This window comes from Trichogramma pretiosum, unplaced genomic scaffold (genome assembly GCF_000599845.2).
Source record: "Trichogramma pretiosum strain Unisexual culture from Peru unplaced genomic scaffold, Tpre_2.0 scaffold21, whole genome shotgun sequence".
Lineage (NCBI taxonomy): Eukaryota > Metazoa > Arthropoda > Insecta > Hymenoptera > Trichogrammatidae > Trichogramma > Trichogramma pretiosum.
In genome coordinates, this window is record NW_019640940.1 from 330,347 (window position 1) to 344,237 (window position 13,891).

The window sequence follows — 13,891 nt, forward strand, 5'->3', positions numbered from 1 at the left end:
TGCACCTCATCCCGCGTGTATAGGAGCCTATATATATTAGTGTATTCGCACCCTCCCGAGGATTCCAGGAGATGGTCCGGCACGCTGACGCTCGTGCGTCGTAAAGAGTTACTCGTATAATGACATGCGAATTGTAACTTCTTGTCCATAGTTGAACGATCGCGTCCGTAATTCATTTTTTCAATTTTGAATATTATTTCTAATGCTTTTAAATTGAGATTGCTTGGACTTTAATCTTTAATTTAATTTGTTTATATATCTCGACGTTTAGAATTTTCGGTTACAAAATATCGGAACCAGTTCGGTCGGTCGATCGTTCCGAAACTTCGCTGCTCGCTCTGTGTTTTGCCATTTGTGTTTACATCGTCGCTCGAGCGCCGGCAGCCCGACTCGTCTCGAGATCGCGACAGCCATACAAGCTCGCGGCTCCGATTTGTCAGTTCTCCGCCGCAAGCCTCATCATTGGGTTCAGCTCGCGGCCCGCAAAGTGAAACAAAGGACGTTAAAAAGAAACAATGATTATCCCAGAAAGTAGCAGCGACAGTAGCGAGGGAGTTGTTCCCGGTAGTCCTCAACATCCACATAATATTCCAGGTAGAGTTGATCTGCTCCTGCGAGAATTCGGTCGCGTAGGATGGTTATTCCAAGATAAACATGTTTTGGATATCGGATGCGCTGACGGTAGAATCACTTGTCGTATAGCCGAAGAATTTTTTATCAGTACTATACGGGGTATTGATCTTGATGCGGACAATATCGAGCACGCTATAAGCAATATCGTACGTCCGGGGGCTCGACAGATCTACTTCTGTCGAGTAAGTATTTTTCTGTTTTTTTTTTCTTCATCAATGCCTTTATAATTATTCTGATCAGAATGAATATCCTAACTAACATATTGATACATTTTATTTTTTCAGGAAGACTATATACCGCAAAACGAGGCTGAATTAAATGCTGAATTTGAAACTGAGTATAATACGATTTTGTGTTTGGCGGTCACCAGATCGTTGCATCTCAGAGGCGGAGACGAAGGTTTGAAATTATGCTTTAGGAAAATGTACAAACAGTTGAAGTTTGGTGGAACATTAATTCTTGAACCAAATCCATTCTCGACTTACGATCGAGTGAGAGTAAGTAATTCACCCGACACCTTTATTGTTATTAATCAATCGCACTATTGTAAGTAATTGATTTTACTATTTTCAATCTAGCGTAGACATCTCAGAATGTACCCTCACCTGGACTTTCGTCGATATCTTGAGAGCATTGGTTTTCGACACTATTCAACTCTAAGGACATACTACTATCCATCACTTACTTTATACGTAAAGCGCCCGCTGGATACTGTTCCAATTCCACAGAAAACAATCAAAACCCCAACGTCAAAAAAACGCAGAAAAAAAACCAAAACGCCGTCGCCGAGAAAAACCCCGATCAAGTGTCTGCGCTTTTAGAAAATACATCAGAGATAGCGGGGTAAGTAGTCATTAGAATCTTAAGAGAAAATCATTTCGAATTATTTGAGTTTGCATATTGAGTCGCGATGTTCAGCATCGCAGCAAACGAGAGATTTGTCTGAAAGAGCATTAAGAGCTAAACTTTCTCTTTGAACGAGCTGTCATTGTATAAAATAGCAAGAGCAACCGACCCCTCTTTGATTCTGAGTAGTTTGCCAATGAATGTGAAATTTTTTCAATTATTTGGAAAAATATGGAGTGTGAATGAATTTTCAATCGAAGTTTTTGCGTTTCAGATCCGACCATTTGTCAGCAGACGAGGATCAGGATGACATATATATACTCAAAGTGTGAAGTCCGAAATTAGCTTCACGCGTTGAATTTTTAATTGTAACCATTGACAAGATAAAGCCCGAGGCGTAGGTACTATACCGAAGATTTCGGATTCGGTCTTGGATCATAGCGTTTATAATTTAATGTTCGGAACTAAGATAATATAGATATCTATACATAAATTTATTCATTGACCTTGACAATGCATTTTAAAAAATAATCGATTATTTTTTACACTAAAATTTGTATAAACTACAAATGTGTTACGAATATACGTGTGCGACGTATGCGATCTAAACTATACCGATAAAATAGCGAGAGAAAAATTTGAGAATCTCAAATTTCAACATTCAATGCATATCACGATATTTTTAAAACTAACGTAATCCGTAACGTCGATGGTCCATCAATAAATCCATCTGTAAATATTTTAAATGAATTAACAAAGCACGTATTGTAAATATTATCATATCCCATGATATAGAAATTTTTAATGTACAATAGTGTATATAATTGAACGCGAACACACTTGCTGTTCGGATATATTGATAAATACATTTGTTAAATAAAAACAATTTTTATACTCGAAGTCTGAAATTAATTTTTTTTTTCATTTTTTCGTAGCGGATCCGTTCGAATGTCAACGAATAAATTCAAAGCATTTATAAATATATCGGAATTTTCTTCAGATTCAACTGCTATACTATACAGTAAATTTTTCGTCTCATCGATTGGGTTCCGAGTTAAAAGAAAAAGGATTAATGAGCACGATCGATTGTTTTTTTTTCGGATTTCCCCAAATAACTGTGGACTCCGCTCTCTTGTTCCGTATATACTTACTTACTCACGTGTATTCATATACGACTTTCACTTGCATAATACACCATTGCACATCCGGCCCGACATCGAAACGCGATACGCGATGACGACACACGCACCGAGTTTCGGGTGCAGGGGCATTTTTTTCGATTAACTCATCGAGACGCGCGCCACGAGTCGCATGGATGGTGTTTTGAATAAAAAAAAATATTTCGATGGGGTTTTACCGTGTCTTTTCGATGGTATCATCGGGTTTGAAAAAAAAATTCATTGTTCTCGGTATAATTCGGCTGTAATGTGTTACCTGAGTCAAGCTTATACTAAGAAATTTGTTCATTGCACCAATAAAATTTTTTTATTCAATTGTATCATGAAAAAGAAAGAAAACCCCATTGAATAGTGTCATATAATTATACAAAATATAATTATATTGTTATACAATTAGTTTTTTAACTGTATATTTTTTTTACATCGACACCATATATACAGGTATTAGGTATACACAGCAGACAAGCAGCTGCACGCACCTTGGGTTTGAAAAAAGAGCTTGGCGCGAGCGCCGTGCGTGGCGTTTTCTTGCAACGGCTTGTCGGTGGACGCTCCGATCATAATATATATACTGATACATGCGTGTGCGTGAGTATCCGTGTGAACAGCAGCAGCAGCAGCAGTAGTCAGTCAGTCGCAACAGCATCAGCAGCAGCAGCAGCAGCAGCAGCAGCAGCAGCAGTGAAGTCAACATAACGTTGACGTTGTGTTATTGTCTTGCCTACGCGTATCAATTTCGTATTAATCGATACACGCAATCAAGGATAGCGTATCATTAGGATAACGCGAGTTCGGAGTGCTGTGCGTGCGAGTGTTTTCTGCTGGGATCCGAGCAAACTTTCTCTCCCCGCGGACGGCGATATCAAAATAATCATGGCAGGATTCACCGAGAGTGCTTTATTGAAGAAGCTGGTGGACCTCAACTGCTCGCAGCAGAGCATACAGACGTTGTCCCTGTGGCTGATACATCACAGAAAACATCACGCGTTGATCGTGAAGATCTGGTACAAGGAGCTTTGCAAATGTGAGTGTCTTATCTCGACGTTCTCTCGAATTTATTATTCGCGCGTTCGTGACACGTTCCTGGCTCGATTACCATCGGCGCCAGGCTTTTCCGCGTTTCGCCTGCCTGCACTCCGGCGAAAGCTGCTTGCTACGTTGCACTTTGGAGGTTAAGGCCGATGCGAGTGTGTGCATGTGTGTGCAGTGCAAAAAAAATTGCATTTCTGTCTAGCCGTGTTTGATTTTTTGTATCATGCATCGCGTAACTAATTATGGCTATTTTCTGATAATCATGATTGTATATAAGTTAGCATCTCAAAACAAAGCAAACCACGTGGAAATCTCGTAATTGCTGTGATATTTATCTGTCAGATTTCATTCATATGCTTAGAGTGCTTGAAACCAATTTTCATTTATTTGTTTGAGCATAAACAATTGAGAATTTAGAAATAAAATTTTAAACAATTTATTGAAAAATTATTATCAATAACTTGAAGCATAAATTAATGTACTGCTGAATCTGGAGAAAATAACATTTTTTAATAGATCTTTTAATGTGTAGATGGTACACTTTTTTATCATTTGCTTCATTAATTACGTTAAAACATATATAATATTTAACAATAATTGTAACAATTTTATTTTTTTTTTTCAGCAAAAGACAGCAGAAAACTGACTCTTATGTACTTGGCTAACGATGTCATACAAAACAGTAAAAAGAAAGGTCCGGAATTCGGGAAGGAATTTGAAAGCATACTGCCTAAGGCATTCGAAAACATGAAAAACTTTGATCCTAAGACTAGAGATAAAGTTAACAGAGTGATTGCTGTATGGGAAGAAAGAGGAGTGTATGATAAAGCACAAATTGCCAAATTCAAAAATGCATTCAGCGTTGGAGGCAGCAACAATAAACGTAGCAACAACGATGAAGCTGCAGCGACTCCGATTTCAAACAAAAAACCTCGTGTTGACCATGATAACGAAAAGGTATTATTATTTTGTCTTTTGATAATTTGATACTATTTGAGATCAATAGATTATAATACAATTTTTAATTTTTTTGCAGAAGAAAGAGAAGAAAAAGTCTGAAACAGAAATTGAAGTGGATGGAACCAAAGAATTACATGTGACGCTTAGCCCCCACACTCCTGGTGGAGATCCACCAGAAACAGAAGAATTAATCAAAGCACTTGTGGTTAATATTTTTTTTTATATTATAAACAAAATAAAGTATAAAAAAATGAGAAATTTCAATTTCTTCAATTTTTGATATTTATCCAAAATAGAATCCAAAAAAATTTTAAATCACAATAGAGTCAATAAATTCATAGTATTAAACTTATAACTTTCTTCGCTCTAACAATTGTAATAAAATTCTTATTGTTGATTTTGCTTGCAAATTAGATAGTAACATTATAAAAAAAAATTACTGCAATATCTATAAATAATACAACTGGTTACAGGAACTTGAGAATACTGCTTCTTCTGATGCTGCAGTAAGAGAGAGAATAGCGTCTTTACCTCCAGAAGTATCTGAGGTATCTCTATTAGCAAATCTTGCAGACAGAGCATCTGCTGATCAATTGAGCGGTGCCGTTAATGAAGCTGCAGCTCTTTTAGCTGATTATAATGGAAGGCTGCAAGCTGAAATGGAAGACAGAAGAAAACTTTTGACAATGTTAAAAGATTATACAACTGGACAAAAGCAACTACTTCAGCAAGCTCAAACAACACTAGAGGTAATGATTATAACAATTATTTCATTTATAATTCAAATTAGTACATTAATTTTAATTTGCCTATTATCAATTTTTTAGGAGCACAAAAAGAAATTGAAGAAAATGCTATCAGTTAGAGCTGAAGTCAAATCTCATATTGCTAATCTTCCGGATTTAACACAGTTACCAGATGTCACAGGAGGTTTGGCTCCTTTGCCTTCTGCTGGAGATTTGTTTTCTCTACACCATTAATAATCAAGTGCTTGTCATAATCCATAAGAGTTTAAAGTAAGTTTGACTTGGAAAACCCATAATTAAGAAATAATTAAGAATGTCCATCCTTCATAGTTGGTACATCACATTAATTCATGCAACGTAAAATCAATTTTCAATTTCTGTTAAAGGTGTGAAGGAAAATAATTTGTTTTCTTTAAAATATTTATAAAATACATTACTTTCCATGTTTTACTATTATCAAAGTAAGAACTAAATGTAGGCAAACTCTAAATAAGTTTACGATTTAAACCTAGATTAATTTATGCCTCCAGTTACAATCTAGGAAGATTGTATTATTAAATTTCTTAAACAAAATGGCAAACTACGCACCTATGTTTGAGAGTGTAAACATAAAATTGCACATGGTAGTGATCGAATTATTAATTGAAATCTAAAAAATTTTAAGTGCAAATTGTATAAATGTTATATTTTACTTTCCGTTATAAATTTTTAATATTTCATCTATTTTATTTTTTAATTTTTTTGTTTGTAATTTAATATGATACATGAATTAACGCAGTAATTCAATAGATTCAACTTGATGGGGAAAATATTTTGTAATAATGAATATAAATGATAAAGTCTTTGAAAAGTATGAAATGAATGAATGCGAGAAAATATATATGAATTGTAAGAATTGTATGTTGTATCGTAACAGATGGGTAATAATACTTTTGGAATTTTATTTATTATTTTCAATTGAACTAGTACGGTAATTTCGAACACCTATGTGATATATATATTTTGGACATAATTAATTTCCAGCTTGTATTATTCAATTGTACCTTGTATATATTTATCTTGAAGATCGGATGATAATGATACTTCTCATAATGCATTATTTTTCGAGATTCTCTACTAATAAAATTATGAGCATGTATACATGTCAGTTGTTTAAACTATTTATTATCTGAACATATTTTTAATAATTATATTGAATGATTATTGAAACTGAGTTTATTATCAATAAATGTGTTGAAGTTACAATTTATTCATTTCTTATGTTAATCCTTATGAAATAAGAACCATATTTCATGTACAACTATAACATAATCAAATATCTTTCTTGATATATCTGTATGATTGATTTATTTACATACTGAGATTTAATTGGTAATATACAAGCCCTTGGTATACAGTCTTTCAGTCTTTTTACAGTTAAGCGTAATATATACTTTAAAATCCTCTTTCACATTTCTCATTTACATAAAATAAAACTCAGAACAAATAATATATTCATTTTTTACAATAAATTCAAATTTAATTTACATTCCCTTGTAAGTCCTAAATTACATCTTTGTACAATATCAGTAATAAAATATTTGATCAATTAATTTAATAAAGTGGTATTTTACAATTATTGATCATAATATTTTATTAATCATGTAGGTGGGGTGGCCTTGTTGGTTTCAAAATTAGTTTACCCGTATCGTCACAGCTCATATTGAAATCTCCCAGAACAACTCTTGTCCTTTGAGTCATTATACTCGGGGCAATAACTCTTTGATGAATCCCCACAATCAAGAATAATATTACTGAAAAAGTTGATAAGACATTTTGAACCATCGAACGACTCATGTGATTATGAAATTTGCAGTTAACTTACCCAAAGTAAAACAGGATAAAGTAAAGAACGGGTGATTCCATAAACTCTGTGGGAACGATACAGCAGATGTATTAGGATCTGTAAGCCAATACCAAGCACCAACAGCCGTGCAAATTGAAACGAAGCCCAGTAAAACTGTAACAAATTGTATGTTAAATTTCTGTAACAAACTATAAAATTTAACTTTAAAGCTCATTGAATTCTGAAGACTTACTTCTCCATCTCAATGTAGACGGTTGATAACCGGTGATCACTTCAGTAAGACGTCTTTCGAATGCCTTGAGATCTGAAAATGTAGCAAAAATTCAGAAAATCTCGATTAGAAGTCTGCTCCAAAAAACGAGCGCTAAACAAACCGTAAAAACACTTGTCGCATCGTTGGAATAAAAAAGAATGCAATCAACAATAACTAACCTTCGCAAACAGTTTGATCGAGGGACATGTTTTTTTCTGTCAGTTGAGCTCGCGCGAGGTGTATTATTAAAATTTATAGCAACTGTACGTATTATCGTAACATGTATGTGTAACGAACTGGCAGCAGCGATTTTGTTTTCAACGCGATTATTTGTATACCTCTTTGGAAACTCGCGTGTTTTACACTCAACAATTAGGTGTATCATAAAACGCGGTGACAATATCAAAATACGTATTGTTGTGTACCGGGGTACGCAGGTGTACCAACGTGGTGATTCGCTGCAGCCGTAGCAGACGACGTGTCGTGATTTTTAGTAAGTTGTAGAAAATGCGCGCGCCACGAGTAAACAAACTCGACTGTTTTTATTTTTATTTTGGCATCAGACTCGGACGACGATTTAAATATTGCAATTTTGTGCAATGATTGAAAATTATTTCATGCGTAAATGATATTCGGTTAATTTATTGTAACAACTGTTGCAAGTGGAAGTATAATCATTGGGCATCTACATTACCATCTCACGCTCAACAGATGTGTAACTCTTGAGATACTATTAGACGATGTTCTTCCTTTAAATATTTATATAATACTATAGAAATGTTGATTTATTTGTTATTAAACCATAAAAATAAATTAAACAGACGTGATCATCTGTCAGTGAAAGCTTTTGATGCGTGTTAAATCAATAAAAGTAAAAACAAACGTTTAAGTTACAATTAAATTTTTTATTTCAAAACTTACGAATACCAGTATACAATTAACTTTATTAAAAAAAAAAAAATTTTATAAAAAATCTTGACAAATAGGAAAGTGTATAATTATAAAAACTTAGTCGTATACAACTTATGTATCAGTATCATCGGTAAGATATTTGCTCCGACAGGGGGTGTTGCTCGTCCCGAACGATGCGCACCCCATTCACTCCAGGCTGTTTTTGGCAGAGCCGTTGCTCTTGCGATTCGCCACTTTGATTTGATGCATGAGCCGCTTCTGGCGACAGGTCAGGCAGCATCCCACGCGGTAGGCCGACTGCTTGCAGGGCTTCTCCGTGCTCTTCATCTGCATGATTTGGGCGCAGTCCGGCAGTACGTCGCGGCACACCTTCTCTGCTGAAGAAAAATAACGATGATACCAAAAATTAATCGATTAAAAGAGTAACGATGCAAAGCGAAACGTACCGACGATGGGCTGCTTCTCGTTGACGGAATCGGTGGAATTTTTTTTCGTCTCGTTAATCGGAGCGATAGGATTGTTGCTGCAAGTTATCGCGTTGCAGCTTCTCTCGCCGATCGGCCTATTGTTCGCGTCGCACTCGAGCTGCTGGGTCTCGTTCGTCGGCGTGCCGTCCGGCACGATACACTTGACTTCTCTCCTCTGAACTCCTCCGCCGCAGCTCTGCGAACACTTTACCCAGAAATCGTTGAAAAATTTTGATATCGATTGCCGTCGAATGAGAATATATATTCGATAGGTCACCTCAGTCCAGTCGGACATGAACCAAGTGGCGTTGCACGGCGGCCCCTGACAGGTCTGGATCGTGTCCGGCTTCGAATCCGGGGGGCAGTTTTCATTCTCGAATATCTTCGATCTACCCAAAGATCTCGAGACGCAGACGACGTCCCTCGTTTGTATCCCCGTGTCGCAGCTCGAGGAGCACTGAAAAAAAAAAAAAAAACAGAAAAAACATCGATCGTTACGCGCCTCTATTAATTTAGATCTTGATCGTGCTGATAAGAACCTTGGTCCAGGGGCCGACGAACCACTGTCCGCCGCACTGGCTGCTGCTACCGTAGCAGGTCTTGTTGAACTCCGGCATCTTGCTCTCGTCGCACAGCTCCTTCGAGCTGGACTCGCAGTACAGTCTGCGATGCACTATTCCGGTGCCGCATTCGGCCGAGCACTGCCCAACGAAGAACAAATAAAAAATTTGAAATCTTGTATATTATAAGTCGAATTCGGCTCACCTGTTCCGGCCAATCGCTGTAAAGCCAAGAGCCACTGGCAATACTTGCACTACCAGCAACGCCAGCCGAGGGCAATTCGTTGCTGTTCGGAGTCTCCTTGTCGCATGCCTTAACCAGACACTTCTCCTCGGAAGCTGGTCTCTCGGCCGGGTCGCAGTCACCAGCTCCCGACGAGCTGGTGGCGATGCACGTCACCGGCCTCGTGCGCACGCTCCCACTGCCGCAGCTCTTGGAGCACTGCGACCAGTCGCCGACCTTCCATCGGGACAGCTCCGCCTTCGTCGTCTTCGAAACGAATCGCCTCGTCGTCACGATATTGCTGCTCGACTGCAGCACCAACGGCTCGACGACGCTGATGATGCTGGCACTGGTGGTGGTACTGTACTTGCTGCAATCGGTCATGAGGCAGATCTCCGTGGGCGCGACGAGGTCGGCCTTGGCCGAAGCCGGACAGAGCGAGTCGTTGACCGTGATGCTGACCGTATCGGATATCACTTGTCGGCAGATCGGCGGGCGGCTTCTGGTGCCGTTGCCGCAGCTCACCGAGCACTCGCTCCACGGCCCGAGTTCCCAGCTGACGATGAAGTGAACAAAATTTTGAAACGTCGTAAACCGATATCTTTTTTTTTTTAATTGATATACGAACGATAATTACCGAGGTCGGCATGGATGGCTGTTGCACTTGAGTATTTTGACGAGGGGCTTCCTAGCGGGATCGCACCTGGTGTTCTCCACGTGTCTAGTCGACCTTAGCCTCACGCAAATAACTACCTTCTTTCGAACGCCTGAGAAAGAGAGAGAGAGAGAGAGAGAGAGAGAGAGAGAGAGAGAGAGAGAGAGACGGAGAGATGAATGTATAATTGCTTTGAAACATGATTGTTGGACCGTATACGATTGAGTGACAGAATTTCTTACCACCCCCGCAAGGTTTGCTGCATTCACTGTACCCGAAGCTCTTCCAGTCGTATCTTCTTTTTTTTCTGAATGGGCCGCGAGTGGAGCTTCGAGTCTGATCCCTAAGCATCGTATTGTCCAAAAAAGTACTGGCAAAATAATTCAACATTGACAGTATTTAATATTGACAACATTTTTCAATCAATTATTTTAATTACCTCACTGCTTGAGTCGTCCGCGGCCTCGGTAGGGTCATCGACTTGGTCGTTCCTAAAAGTCAAAATACACAAATGTCAGCGATAAATACAGCAACGATGTGCATAAATTTATACTAATTCCAGCGGCTGCGTGTAACAGTACCTTTGGTGCGATAAGACCGAGTAGTCGGAATGTCAAAAGTGACCGGTAACTCGTACTGGTAGAAAACATCCGGCATACCTTTGTTGTACAAGAGCTTAGAATTTGCAGAACGGACGATTATTAACAAAAACGAATCGTATCTATAAATCGTTCTTTAGGATTGTTCTTACCATGACGTCCAGCGACTCGTTCAACGGACCCGAAGCGTAAAAACTTTCGGGTCGATAAGCCGCGCGACGAAGGTAAACGATCGTCGTATTGAAGTGATGGAAAGCGCCCGAGGACATGATTCCCTGGCCTGGTCCGTTGAATAAATACTTTCCATTTTGTTTTCTGATAGCTGTGACGAGACAAATAACAAAGTTAAGCAATCTTGGCTACTTATCGTTACGTTATATCAACAAATCACGCACGTACCCAAAAAATTTTGCGTATCCAGAGACTCGGTGACGTTGATTCTCGTGGCGCCTTCGGGTATCGTCGTGATCAAATAGTAGCCGGGCTGGCCGAGCTTTTTCGAAAATCTCGCCTCTATCTGCTCGGTCGCGTCCACCGACGACGACCAGATCTGCGCGTTAAGCAATGAATCGTATCAATTCGACGGAATGCTTATACACATGGTACGCATTTTTACCTTACATCATACGGTAGAAAATAGCGCAATTATAAAGGCCAATCGCTATTACATCACAAAAGAGACTTCCTCGTTCGTAAAAAAGATTACAGGGAAAGTACGGCGGCGTAATCGGTTAAAAATAGGAAGCCATTATTACGATAATCGAGATCGACAGCACACGCCGCAGATATAATTATATCGTTGTTGTTGTGTGCGCAATGTATACAATGTGGCACGAAACATGCGCTCGATGCGCCAGTGGCTTCAGGTGTGACGAATCACAAAGTCCTGCGCACGGCTAAACTGACCGTGTATATAGGGGGCGATGAATCGAGACCGATTCAAAAAGGTCTCTCTCTCTCTCTCTCTCTCTCTCGTTCGCGTGAATGAGCCGAATAATGACGAGAGCTCGTTTTCTCTCGTCCGTCATGCCCATCGCGCACCACACAGCCGTCTATTTATTTATCTTTAACGATATTATACATTGTGTGTACGAGAGACACGCGTGTGTTAGATGATTGGTTATACTTTTGACGTGAATATTACTTATTATCGCGCTATATACTTCGGGCATTTATTTATTACATTATTGTGCGCTCTCGCGGGTGTCGCGCTAAACGATACTCTCGGCGATAAAAGCAAAATAAAAAAAAATGAGCGAATTATTTCGTCGCAGGGACTTCCCGGCGACGTAAAAAGATACTTTGGATACTTCAGCAGCAGCGGCATCAGCGAAACATATACTCTGTATGTCTATGTTATGTGTTTATTATTATTCACAGACGCGCGCGTCAAGAATGCGATAGTCCGAATGTATATATGTGCCCGCAGCGGATCTTCAATTTCTGCGTCGAGTACGTTGACATACTGATGCCATGCGCGTAAACAGATCTGTGAATTTATTATTATATAGGTTTCGGTGTTTATATCCATATAATAAAGAAGAAAAAGCGCGTCGATCGGTACTTGACACAAGTACTCGAGAAGATGTAGCACCAGTTTATCGTAGAGCAAGTTGAAAATGGCGCGTTACGCAGTGAGATTAAAAAAAAAAAAAAGAACTGCAGTGGCTCGGGAAGAGCTGCTCGTTCAGCAAAACTTCGAGATCCGTGACATTTAATCTCGGTTACTGTGCTTACGTTACGACTCAAGTACTTCCCCCTTGCGGAGACACTACTTGATTGAGATGTATGTCAACCGATTGCAAGACGAAATTATGCCGTGGATTGTGAAATTTACTCGAATTTTGCGATTATTTCTTCGACGCATTTTTTTTGAGCCTCCCGACGACTTCGATTTTTCTTTAAAGATGATTGATAGTGTTATTATATACCGCACCCATCGTTGCACGTTTGACACGCTTGAACAGCGTGTTCGAAGTCTACGACAATATTTCCGACGAGAAGAACAGAAAAGGAAAAAAAAATTGAAGCGCAGAGGAAATTTCAACGGCTTCGCCGGCTGTACCGAGCGATGCATAGTTTATACTTCGGTGAAAAAAAGAGAGACAAATGCAGTGTCGTCGTTGACTTCGTGACTTTTACGGTGAACGAATAGCTGCATAAATGAATTTGATGCAATTCGAGTCTCGAAGTAAAACAGGTGAGGTAGAAGAAAAAAATATCAGGATTGGCACTTTTTATTCGTAGAAAAGCTGCGCGGTGCAGGCTTCGATTCCGGCAAAAAAAAAAATGAAAGATGATCGCTCGTTGGCTGCCTGATGCAAAAGTGCAACTGCGACGATATAAATCTTTAATATGAATGATATATACCAACTAAGCATCTACATTCATTCGATTCGACGTGAATTAAAATTTTTTACAATTAATTAGTTAAAAAATGTCAACTCACCAATAGCAATAATACCAAATAAACCCTCGACATTGTAAACGCTCTACACTTCTATAGGCACCGTGAATTCTGTCATCCAAACATTACAGATATTTTGTACTTCCCTCGAGAGTCAATTTTTCATTTTCACGTTTTTCTTTTAGTGAAGAAAAGCGAAGATACAAAAATGTCAAGGTACGAACCTCTAACTCTTATATATTTCAAAACTGTAATTATTTGAAATTTATTGGTTGAATATTTTTATAAATATTTAAAATTGTTACTATATTAAAGCATTACAATTATTCATACAATTTATTTCAGATCAAATGAAATTTTCTTTTATTTATCCGACATAGATTTGTCTAGAATTACATTTTTCACGACTATAATAATTCCCATATAAAATCACGAGGAAATTCAATCAATAAAATTCTAAATATTTCAGTCCAAACGAATTCAAATTGGTCTAACAAAATTTTAGTTAATGAATAAATAAAAAACGAAACAAATGAATTGAAAATCGAAGCACTGCACTAAACGGACACTACTG

General features: G+C 38.3%; 4 protein-coding genes across 9 annotated transcripts; 2 read left to right on the forward strand and 2 right to left on the reverse strand.

Annotated features, from left to right (window-relative positions):
• The first annotated feature begins 334 nt into the window (after window positions 1–334).
• LOC106653719 (probable RNA methyltransferase CG1239) lies at window positions 335–2,379 on the forward strand. Of its 2 annotated transcripts, none has more exons than XM_014373254.2 (4): window positions 335–815; window positions 918–1,130; window positions 1,217–1,476; window positions 1,754–2,379. In XM_014373254.2, exons 1-3 carry the CDS (start codon window positions 516–518, stop codon window positions 1,259–1,261), a joined length of 558 nt encoding a protein of 185 aa, XP_014228740.1. In that variant the 5' UTR covers window positions 335–515; the 3' UTR covers window positions 1,262–1,476; window positions 1,754–2,379. The 2 variants fall into 2 exon arrangements, with proteins under 2 accessions (XP_014228740.1, XP_023313643.1); XM_023457875.1 differs by having other exon boundaries at window positions 348–815; window positions 1,212–1,476.
• A 913-nt stretch (window positions 2,380–3,292) lies between these two features.
• LOC106653704 (regulation of nuclear pre-mRNA domain-containing protein 1B) lies at window positions 3,293–6,637 on the forward strand. 3 transcript variants are annotated; one of them, XM_014373237.2, is made up of 5 exons: window positions 3,293–3,681; window positions 4,315–4,646; window positions 4,726–4,854; window positions 5,123–5,398; window positions 5,477–6,637. In XM_014373237.2, exons 1-5 carry the CDS (start codon window positions 3,531–3,533, stop codon window positions 5,627–5,629), a joined length of 1,041 nt encoding a protein of 346 aa, XP_014228723.1. In that variant the 5' UTR covers window positions 3,293–3,530; the 3' UTR covers window positions 5,630–6,637. The 3 variants fall into 3 exon arrangements, with proteins under 3 accessions (XP_014228723.1, XP_023313672.1, XP_014228724.1); XM_023457904.1 differs by lacking the exon at window positions 3,293–3,681 and adding an exon at window positions 3,835–4,004; XM_014373238.2 differs by lacking the exon at window positions 3,293–3,681 and adding an exon at window positions 4,041–4,224.
• Window positions 6,638–6,715: 78 nt separating this feature from the next.
• Window positions 6,716–7,921, reverse strand: LOC106653705 (nuclear envelope phosphatase-regulatory subunit 1 homolog). Its single transcript, XM_014373239.2, has 4 exons — window positions 7,674–7,921; window positions 7,474–7,545; window positions 7,260–7,394; window positions 6,716–7,188 (listed from the first exon to the last, which is right to left on the reverse strand). Exons 1-4 carry the CDS (start codon window positions 7,699–7,701, stop codon window positions 7,031–7,033), a joined length of 393 nt encoding a protein of 130 aa, XP_014228725.1. The 5' UTR covers window positions 7,702–7,921; the 3' UTR covers window positions 6,716–7,030.
• Window positions 7,922–8,431: 510 nt separating this feature from the next.
• On the reverse strand, window positions 8,432–13,891 carry LOC106653716 (A disintegrin and metalloproteinase with thrombospondin motifs 9-like). Of its 3 annotated transcripts, XM_023457888.1 has the most exons (13): window positions 13,651–13,891; window positions 13,360–13,565; window positions 11,310–11,460; window positions 11,063–11,232; window positions 10,893–10,986; window positions 10,751–10,802; window positions 10,554–10,681; window positions 10,294–10,423; window positions 9,639–10,212; window positions 9,413–9,574; window positions 9,151–9,330; window positions 8,853–9,078; window positions 8,432–8,783 (listed from the first exon to the last, which is right to left on the reverse strand). In XM_023457888.1, the coding sequence occupies exons 2-13, from the start codon at window positions 13,390–13,392 to the stop codon at window positions 8,593–8,595; spliced, it is 2,091 nt and encodes a 696-aa protein (XP_023313656.1). In that variant the 5' UTR covers window positions 13,393–13,565; window positions 13,651–13,891; the 3' UTR covers window positions 8,432–8,592. The 3 variants fall into 3 exon arrangements, with proteins under 3 accessions (XP_023313656.1, XP_023313657.1, XP_014228738.1); XM_023457889.1 differs by having other exon boundaries at window positions 8,432–8,780; window positions 13,360–13,891; XM_014373252.2 differs by having other exon boundaries at window positions 13,360–13,891.